At 36.4% G+C, this 10798-nt stretch overlaps 1 protein-coding gene across 1 annotated transcript; it reads left to right on the forward strand.

Annotated features, from left to right (window-relative positions):
* The first annotated feature begins 3265 nt into the window (after positions 1–3265).
* On the forward strand, positions 3266–9013 carry LOC133648004 (vacuolar ATPase assembly integral membrane protein vma21-like). The gene is made up of 3 exons (XM_062043771.1): positions 3266–3444; positions 3666–3775; positions 8380–9013. Exons 1-3 carry the CDS (start codon positions 3383–3385, stop codon positions 8517–8519), a joined length of 312 nt encoding a protein of 103 aa, XP_061899755.1. The 5' UTR covers positions 3266–3382; the 3' UTR covers positions 8520–9013.
* The last annotated feature ends 1785 nt before the right edge of the window (positions 9014–10798 follow it).

The raw sequence follows: 10798 nt of genomic DNA on the forward strand, positions 1-10798 counted from the left end.
GATGTTTTTTGGAGCTAAATTAACCACAACATTTGCGCCGCATGAAACATCTTGTCGCTACTAGTCCGATGTTTTCTAAAAACAATGTTAAAAAAGAAAAAACAATTAAAGCCTCGTCCAGTTGTTTACTGACGTATTCTATTCATGTTTAAATAACTTTTACTGCATATGAATATCGGCTTCAAATAGCGTTTATTGACCTCTTTGACTACTGATAATCGGTAACGGCCCTGAAAAAAACACATCAGTCGATCTCTAGAATCCAAACACAAAATTAACACTGCATCAGTGGTCTCATTTCTAAAAAAGCATTTGCCTCAATTACAATTGTAATTGTACAGGAACAGGAGTCTGTAAAGCCTCTCCGTCGACTGCAGGTCAAGGAGATCATTGGTAATAAGATAACCTCAAACTGTCACTGTGACATTTGTACTTATATTCATACAGGCCCTGCAAAGCGGCGACACTTTAATAGTCAAAATTGTATATTATTATTTGTTTCAGCGTGGGGCAGACACTATGATGTCTCACTAAAAAAGGTCACTGGAGCTGAATATCAAACTAAAGACAAATATAAAAATAATCTGGGATTTTTCCAAAATGTTGTTAAGAAGGATTATACTAAATACTCCTCAGTATTTGAAACAGGAGTACAGCAACTGGAACAGTAAATGTAAAAAATGACAATATGAACTAAGTAGCTGAAAGCTTCAATAAGTACTTCGTGAACAGTGGACCAAATCTGGAAGAAAAGATTCCAGATCCCGAGTCAGTTGAGGACTTGAATGAGACTATAGACAGAAATCTTAACTCGATGTTCCTCGAAGGTGTGACAAAAGATAGGAGAATAAACGGAGCTGAAAATATCTTGTGGCGTACCTCAGGGATCAATACTGGGACAAAAATTGTTCAATCTTTATACAAACGACATTTGTAAAGTTACAAAAGACTAAAAGTTAATATTATATGGAGATGACACGACTGTGTATTGTTCAGGAGCAGTGGCGGGCCGTGCGTTTCCCACCTAGGCCTTCAGTGATGTCCGACTTCAATCAATCAATCAACGTTTATTTATATAGCCGTAAATCACAAGTGTCTCAAAGGGCTGTACAAGCCACAACGACATCCTCGGCTCAGATCCCACATCAGGGCAAGAAAAAACTCAACCCAATGGGATTACAATGAGAAACCTTGGAGGGGACCGCAGATGTGAGGACAGAAGAAATGAACAAATTAAAAAGATGGTTTGACAAAAACAGACTGTCTTTGACAATCAGCAAAACTTAAATAATGCTATTCGGTAACAGTCTGTAACAGTCAAACACAAATAAAAACACAAGAAGATATTAAAACGGTAAAAAAACAAACATGTTTTGGGTGTAATAATAGATGACAAAATTAACTGGAAATCTCATGTAAAAAATATACAACATAAAGTAGCAAGAAACACATCAATAATGAATAAAGCCAAACATGTTCTGGACAAAAAAATCACTTATATTCTTTACTGCTCATAATGTTACCATATCTGAGTTATTGTGTAGAAATATGGGGAAATAACTACAAATGTTTGCTTCATTTACTAACTGTGTTACAAAAAACATCAATTAGAATAATACATAATGTTGGATATAGATAACATACAAACCCTTTATTTATTAAATCACAATTATTGAAATTCAACAACTTGGTGCTACTCAAGAATGTAGAACAATTCTTCTCGACAAAAGAGTAGAAATATAACCTTAGAGGAGAATCAAATTTAAAACATTTGTATGCACGTAAAACACTTAAAACCTTTCGCATATCAGTATGTGGAATTAAATTATGGGAAATTAAAGCACTTATATGATTCAGTTTAAGAAACTGTTCAAACTACAAGTGCTCACAGAGTACAAAGAAGAACAATTATAATAATCTTGAACCTTAAAAAAAAAAAACATAATCTAATTTATCTTCTCGGTGAACCATAAATTACTCTATTTATTTATGAGGACTTTAATATGTTTATATGTCTAGTACAGTGGTTCTTAACCTTGTTGGAGGTACCGAACCCCACCAGTTTCATATGCGCATTCACCGAACCCTTCTTTAGTGAAAAATAAAATGTTGTATTTTTTCAAATTAAAGACAAAGTTATATGTTTTTGGTAACATTTTAGTATAGGGAACATATTCTAAGTAACAAAGACTTAGTTTAGAGTTATTTGGTTAGGGTTAAGGTTAGAGGGTTAGGGCCAGGGTTAGGGTTATAATAAGGCCATGCCGAATAAGACATTAATAAGTACTTAATAATGACTAGTTAAGAGCCAATATGTTACTAATTTGCATGTTAATAAGCAACTAATTAATGGTGAATATGTTCCCCATACTAAAGAGTTACCATGTTTTTTTACTGGTGCACAAAATGAACCGTGCATGAACATCACCTTGTTCAAACAACAAAACCAACACAGTGCATAAACTCACAACAAATTACACACCTGCAAATCAGTCTGACTTCTGCTGTTGCCGTATCCGTAACACGCCGATAGGGAGAAGGTTTTATTTACACGATGAGTCGGGTGTGTCTTGACCTCCGCCGAACCCCTGAGCCCGACTCACCGAACCCCTAGGGTTCCATCGAACCCAGGTTAAGAACTACTGGTCTAGTATTATTTTTATGTATTTAATATTTGTTTACTTACTTATTGGTATTATTACTACTCAGTGCCGAGTGGTTAGAGTGTCCGCTCTGAGATCGGTAGGTCGTGAGTTCAAACCCCGGCCGAGTCATACCAAAGACTATAAAAAAAGGGACCCATTACCTCCCTGCTTGGCACTCAGCATCAAGGGTTGGAATTGGGGGTTATATCACCAAAAATGATTCCCGGGCGCGGCCACTGCTGCTGCTCACTGCTCCCCTCACCTCCCAGGGGGTGATCAAGGATGATGGGTCAAATGCAGAGAATAATTTCGCCACACCTAGTGTGTGTGTGACAATCATTGGTACTTTAACTTTAACTTTATTTACTATTTTTTTAATTCACTGTTCTGTTACAAACAGAACAAATGCATTTAATAAAACTGCCACGATATGAAAAGGCGCATTATTAAATAAACTCTGCTTCTTTCTACTCCTTTTTTGGACGTGCTGTAATGAAACAACCGGACATATGTGACGCGTTACATTGTATGGAACTCGCTAACTGGACGGAGATCTCGCGATACTTACCGATGTCTTCCGTTGTCTTGTGACGGATTCGTCATATGACGTCAATGGGTCTCGTGACTTAAGCGGAAGTGACGACACAACACAGGAAAAATAGCTGCGTGTTGATATTCGCGTCTTTTTTTCCCCCTAATTGTATTTAATCTTTATCCTGCTGTTAATCCGAACAACAATGGACAGTTCTGATAGGACGACGTCGGACTTTTCAGGCGGACCGCCGCCTAATTTTAGAACGTAGGAAAATTCATTTAATGTCATTTAATTTACAATTTGGTAGCTAGCTAGCTTAGCCAGTTAGCGTTCTGTTTTTAGCCTGAAGGGATGGACATGTAGTATGGCGTATAGGATACAAATGTACATCTACAATAATATGAGCAATAAACTGAATAGTCAGTTCAGTGGCAGGCAAAAAAAGATGCATCGAAATAGAACTAAGTGTGTTGTTTTGCTTGCAGGAATGAAGGCTCTTTGGTGTCAGCCCTGAAGACTCTGCTGTTCTTCACCATCTTGATGATCACCTTGCCCATTGGCTTGTACTTCGCTTCCAAAGCTTACATTTTTGAAAGTAAGTCTTCTTTTGTGTGTTTTAACCACCAAACTGGCGAACAATCAGAATGTCCAATCCTAACAGATTATACCAGAATTGACTTAGACTTAGATTTAAACAAACTTCAATGATCCACAAGGGAAATTGTTCAACACAGTAGTTCAGTTACAATGATGGAAAGTGTAAGGATGGAAAGGACAATGCAGGTATAAATAGACTAATATAGCAATACAAAAATCTAAGATATATATGAATATATACATAATCTGTGTACAGAATAATATATATACAGATATATTATATTATGTCTATAACATATACACAATATATACCAATGACCATGTACAATATTACAGTATATACAGTATATGTGACAGCAGCAGCATAAAATAGAGAGTAGATCCAGCAGAAAATAGACATTAAAAACAAAGAGAAGTAGCTAACATGTCAGGTAATAGACAGATATCATCTATTGCTGTATGGCGAGTGATTATACAGCTGGATGGAGTGTGGAATGAAGGAGTTCTTGAATCGCACAGTGCGGGAAGGAAGCTGAAGGAGCCTGTTGGAGTATGAACTCTGCTGTCCCTTAATTGTCAGGTGGAGTGGTTGGGCAGGATTGTCCATGATGGCGAGCAGTTTGTCCAGTGTCCTCCTGTCCCTCACTGACACAAACGCCTCCAACTGCGTGCCAATAGTTTGGCCGGCTTTCCGGATCAGTTTATCAATCCGGTTTGAGTCCCTTTTGCTGGTGCTGCTCCCCCAACCAACCACTGCAAACTAAATGCAACTTTAATAGTGTCCCTGCAGTCTGCAGTGGTAAAGACCTCAAATATTATGAGTATTATGAATACTAATTATTAGAGATGGATAATAAATGCTTTAAAATGTAATATCGGAAATTATCGGTATCTGTTCGGAAATGATCAGTATCGGTTTCAAAGAGTAAAATGTATGACTTTTTAAAACGCCATTGTGTACACGTACATAGGGAGAAGTACAGAGGGCCAATAAACCTTAAAGGCACTTCCTTTGCTTGCCGGTCCAATCACATAATATCTACGGCTTTTCACACACACTAGTGAATGCAAGGCATACTTGGTCAACAGCGATACAGGTCACACTGAGGGTGTCCGTATAAACAACTCTAACACTGTTACAAATTTGCGCCACACTGTGAACCCACAGCAAACTAGAATGACAAACACATTTCGGGAGAACATCCGCGCCGTAACACAACAGAACAAATACCCAGAACCCCTTGCAGCACTAACTCTTCTGGGACGCTACAATATACACCCCCCTCCCACCTCAACCTCCTCATGTTCTCTCAGGGAGAGCATGTCCCAAATTCCAAGCTGCTGTTTTGAGGCATGTTAAAAAAAAATGCACTTTGTGACTTCAATAATAAATATGGCAGTGCCATGTTGGCATTTTTTTTTCCATAACTTGAGTTGATTTATTTTGGAAAACCTTGTTACATTGTTTAATGCATTCAGCGGGGCATCGCAACAAAATTAGGCATAGTAATGTGTTAATTCCACGACTGTATATATCGGAATCGGTAATTAAGAGTTGGACAATATCGGAATATTGGCAAAAAAGCCATTATCGGACATCTCTACTAATTATTATTACAATAGATCGTCTACGACAAAATCACAAAAGTCGTTTCTAGGGGTGTAACAATTCGTTTTAACGATTCAATGTGATTGAGTATCAGTTGTTGGCGTTACGATTCAGGGACCTTATTTTTTTTATTTTAACGATACGATCTGTGGCAGAGAAGAGGACTTTTGTGATTCTTAATGATATTTAGTATTCATAATACTCATAATATTGTAGGTCTTTACCACTGCAGACTGCAACGACACTACTAACGTGTTGGAATTGGCGTAACTTTTAGTTATGCAATTCTAGTATAAAAACAGTGCAATTAACAGTGCAATAAACAACAATAACAGTGCAATGCATTTTAAAGGTGCCATATACACATCACATCTTTCATATAATCGACAGTATTACCGTTTTACTACATTTTTTTTTTTTTCATAACATGGTCATTAACTGCCTAGTTTCTCTTGTTATATTTATTTTACTGCTATATTTTTATTGTTACTTTTTATTTTTATTCTTATTGTTACATTTTCTATTTTCTTTCCATTTACACCTCCATTATTTACTTTTTAAAATTATATCTCAATTCTGTACACTGCTGCTGGAATTTAAATTTTCCTGAAGGAACCCTCCTGAAGGAATCAATAAAGTACTATCCATCTATCTATCTATGAAATAAATGTTGGAAACATTGGGACGTTTCCCATTTTCCTGTCATTTCTTGTAAGGAAATTATCATAAATTACAGTTGTCAGCAGCATAGGCGCTGACAATGCCGAGCACCCACGTGGGATTGATGGCAAATTATTTCTCCCCACCAAGCAAAAACCGCGCATGCTAAGCCGGCTAAGGTTATCCAGGGTAAATCCCACCTCACCTTATCCTTGTCCACACACACACACACAATGGTCGTTTAAGACCCCCTCCACCCCTCCGTCCGCCGGCGCAACGCGACCTAGTACGCATGCGCGGAAAATGCGCACGTCATAGTCACCCTCCAGTGTTGCTTTGTGTGCAAGTTCTTAAATTAAATTGAATTTATCTGAACAATATCCAGTGTTGTGGTATTTCAATTAACTGGAATCCAGTGTGCTATTGTAGTGAATCACACCTGAGCCATCATAAATTAATCCAATCTTTATTAGACATGTAAACAATGTGATAAAGAACATTTTACATCAATCAAACTAGGGATCTAGATATCTGGTCAGGACACTCCTCACTCTTTTTCCTTCACCTTCATTGTCCATTGGTTTTTGGTGACTTGTGCAGCCCTTTGAGGCAGTCGTGATTTAGGGCTATATGAAAAACTTTGATTGATTTACTTTATATACTCTGGACCTAGAGGTTGAGTCCGCGACATACATGGCGGACAATAACTGATACAGTCTGCTTTGCCAGTTCAAAAGCATTCACTGTTTTCCGTAGTCTTCCCTCGACGGCCAGGTAATACAAAGCACATGCTACCTTTTTTATCACATCCACGGGAGCTCGCATTGTCGTTGACTCTCCTTCGATAAATAGACGAAGTTTTTCGGTAAGTAGAATCACAGCTGACCTGGACATTCGAAAGTTCTCTTGCCATCTGAGAAGTGTTGTATCCCAAATAGCTGCAATCACGCATTTACTTCTCTAGTATTCATGTGCGATTTCCACAAGCGTGTGTACATGCAGAGGAATGAGAAACACGGGCATGTCTGGATGACTCGCCTCTAGGGATGATGTTTGATAAGAAATTATTGAGTTCGAGCCTATTATCGAATCCTCTTATTGAACCGATTCCTTATCGATTCTCTTATCGAGTCCAGATAGGTTGTTGTATATGGAAAAAAACACACAATATTTGGTTTTACAAATCACTTCACATTCTCTACTGCTCGCTACTATAGTATTACCATATCTGAGTTATTGTGCAGAAATGTGGGGAAATAACTACAAATGTGCGCTACATTCGTTAACCGTGTTTCAAAAAAGATCAATTAGACTGATACATAATGTTGGATATAGAGAACATACAAACACTATTTATTAAATCAAAAATATTGATTTGGTAAAATTGCAAACAGCTAAAATGATGTGAAATTACATGATGGAATGGATTAAGTAAAGAAGTTGAACATTGTACTGATATGATCCAGTTTAAGAGGTTGTTCAAATGAATAGTGCTTACAAAGTACAAAGAAGAAGAAATATGAGAAATACTTTCAACCTTATTGAAAATAAGATATTATGCATCTCAGTATATTAATAATGACTGAATTAATTAATTACATATTACAAAACTGTTGTTTATACTAATTCACAGATCAGTGCTTCTCGCCAGTGCTTCGGCAAGCGGTGACCCAGATTGTGGAGTTTTTGAAATCTCAAACACTGTAGCTTATATTGAATAAAATTACATTAAAGTGCAGTTTGAATTTGAGGTACTGTAAAATAATGTGCACCAACACATAAAACAAGTTTAACAATCATTTCAGGAACAAAATGTTTTTATCTCTCAGCTTTATTAAGGTTGCCCGGTCTTAATAAAAAAACATGTTCAGAGTATGTCCTTTGAGCTGTGCACAACCAAGTGAGTTGAAAGTAAAAGTTGACTCGGACACTTTGTAACGTCGTCTTCTGGGGAGCACTATTTTGGATTTTTTCCGTGTAATGTTTACGATTTTTAATTATTTAAAAAAAATTCCAATGTATAGCTTAATGATGAATGTCCATCACATTGTCAAATATTTACATTTTCATACTAATACTAATTAAGTCACACCTCCACACCACGGTTGTTCTTTGTTTTCATTATGAAATGCACTAGTTTATGCTCTTTAAAGCAGGTTTCTGACAATACTCTGACAAATTATGTGCCTTTTTGTTTGTATTTTTTGCTGTTGTATTACATAGTTTGCTATGCATCTAGTATCACTCTCTGTAATATTCTACTGAACCTATAACCAATTATGTAAAAGAGCACCAATTCTACATGGTTCACCATCTCCATGTTGTGTTCCTAGGTTCAATGAAGATGTCAAGTTCTGATAGCTACTTCTACGCCGCCATTGTCGCTGTGCTGGCAGTGCACGTGGTGCTGGCCCTGTTTGTTTACGTGGCCTGGAACGAAGGCACCCCCAAAGGGAAGGGAAAACACGATTGAAGCGCATATCACCATTCCTACAGTAAGACCAGAGGCGAAGGGAAGGGATGTTCTTCTCCCCCATCATCATTACCATCAGCACCCTGGCTCGGCACTTAGCTGTTGAGGGATCTGGTGTTGTTGGGCTTGAAGCTGAGGTTAGTGCATGACCCCATTGAAGGCCACTGGACAGCCTCAGCTCCCTTTTTGCTAAACAGGATAGCTCTTTTGTGGAAGGGCTGCAAGTCTCTGTACAATAATCAGTGGGATGTGTAGCAAAACCTCTTTCCTTTTGATTTATTTGCATCAACAATATCATTTGCAGCAATTTGAACTTTTTTATGCATACAAGATACAACAAAAAGTAAGGTATTTGTCTTATTGTATAGTCACTGGGGCGCTTAGAATGAGTAAAAATGGTGAAATTGTATCATGTTTTTGTATAGATAATATTTGCTGATGTAGATATTGGTGTGAGGCTGATGACCTCCTTAAATAAACTTGAAAAAAAGTCAAACTTCAACTTTGTTTTTAGCTTTGTCCTTATTTTCACTGGAACTCTTCTAAGTATCCAAATGATGCCGGGAGGATCAACCAAGACAGGTCAGTCGCATGATTATGGGAAGATTTCATTCCTTAAATCAGGGGTCACCAACGCGGTGCCCGCGGGCACCAGGTAGCCCGTAAGGACCAGATGAGTAGCCCGCTGGCCTGTTCTAAAAATAGCTCAAATAGCCGCACTTACCAGTGAGCTGCCTCTATTTTTTTAATTTTATTTATTTACTAGCAAGCTGGTCTCGCTTTGCTCGACATTTTTAATTCTAAGAGAGACAAAACTCAAATAGAATTTGAAAATCCAAGAAAATATTTCAAAGACTTGGTCTTCACTTGTTTAAATAAATTCATTAATTTTTTTACTTTGCTTCTTATAACTTTCAGAAAGACAATTTTAGAGAAAAAATACAACCTTAAAAATGATTTCAGGATTTTTAAACACATGTACCTTTTTACCTTTTAAATTCCTTCCTCTTCTTTCCTGACAATTTAAATCAATGTTCAAGTAAATTTCTTTTTTTTATTGTAAAGAATAATAAATACATTTTAATTTAATTCTTCATTTTAGCTTCAGTTTTTTCGACGAAGAATATTTGTGAAATATTTCTTCAAACTTATTATGATTAAAATTCAAAAAAATTATTCTGGCAAATCTAGAAAATCTGTAGAATCAAATTTAAATCTTATTTCAAAGTCTTCTGAATTTATTTTAAAAATTTTGTTCTGGAAAATCTAGAAGAAATAATGATTTGTCTTTGTTAGAAATATAGCTTGGTCAAATTTGTTATATATTCTGACAAAGTGTAGATTGGATTTTAACCTACCGGTATTTAAAACATGTCATCAAAATTGTAAAATTAATCTTAATCAGGAAAAATTACTAATGATGTTCCATAAATTCTTTTTGTAATTTTTTCAAAAAGATTCGAATTAGCTAGTTTTTCTCTCCTTTTTTTTTTCGGTTGAATTTTGAATTTTAAAGAGTCGAAATTGAAGATAAACTATGTTTCAAAATTTAATTGTCATTTTTTTCGTGTTTTCACCTCTTTTAAACCGTTCAGTTAAGTGTAAATATCATTAATTATTAATAATAACATAGAGTTAAAGGTAAATTGAGCAAATTGGCCATTTCTGGCAATTTATTTAAGTGTGTATCAAACTGGTAGCCCTTCGCATTAATCAGTACCCAAGAAGTAGCTCTTGGTTTCAAAAAGGTTGGTGACCCCTGCCTTAAATAATAATTTAATAGACATGCCCTGTTGAATCGCCAGCTCTCCACATGAATAAATAAATGCCGTACCTGAAATAAGACACACACCGCCTGCAGAACAGACACTGACTGCATCTGTAACGCTGGAGCTTACAGTGGAGTAAGTGCATTCTGGACAAAAAGCTGCTAAACGTGTCATTCAAAAATAATTAGGGATTACAAAAATTACACTTATCATAATACATGCTGAATTATGGATTTATATTTCAATTTCTATAATGTGCTTTTACAAGATTTTGTATGTGTATGTGTACAAAATGAATACATTTCCCCTAAAAAAAAAAAAACCTAACCCTGGTACTCTCTGCAGTTGAGTAAATAAACTCCTGTATTTTTGCCTGACTTTCTCAGCAATATGCCTAATCTTTGTCTTGGTGCCCTTCTAACTTGCCTTGGTGCCCTAAAATATGAGCCCTTCTTTAAGGCAACACTTGCCTTGACCTTTAAGAAGTTAAAATTAATAATACCAAAAAAC

Source organism: Entelurus aequoreus, linkage group LG04 (assembly GCF_033978785.1).
Source record: "Entelurus aequoreus isolate RoL-2023_Sb linkage group LG04, RoL_Eaeq_v1.1, whole genome shotgun sequence".
Taxonomy (NCBI): domain Eukaryota; kingdom Metazoa; phylum Chordata; class Actinopteri; order Syngnathiformes; family Syngnathidae; genus Entelurus; species Entelurus aequoreus.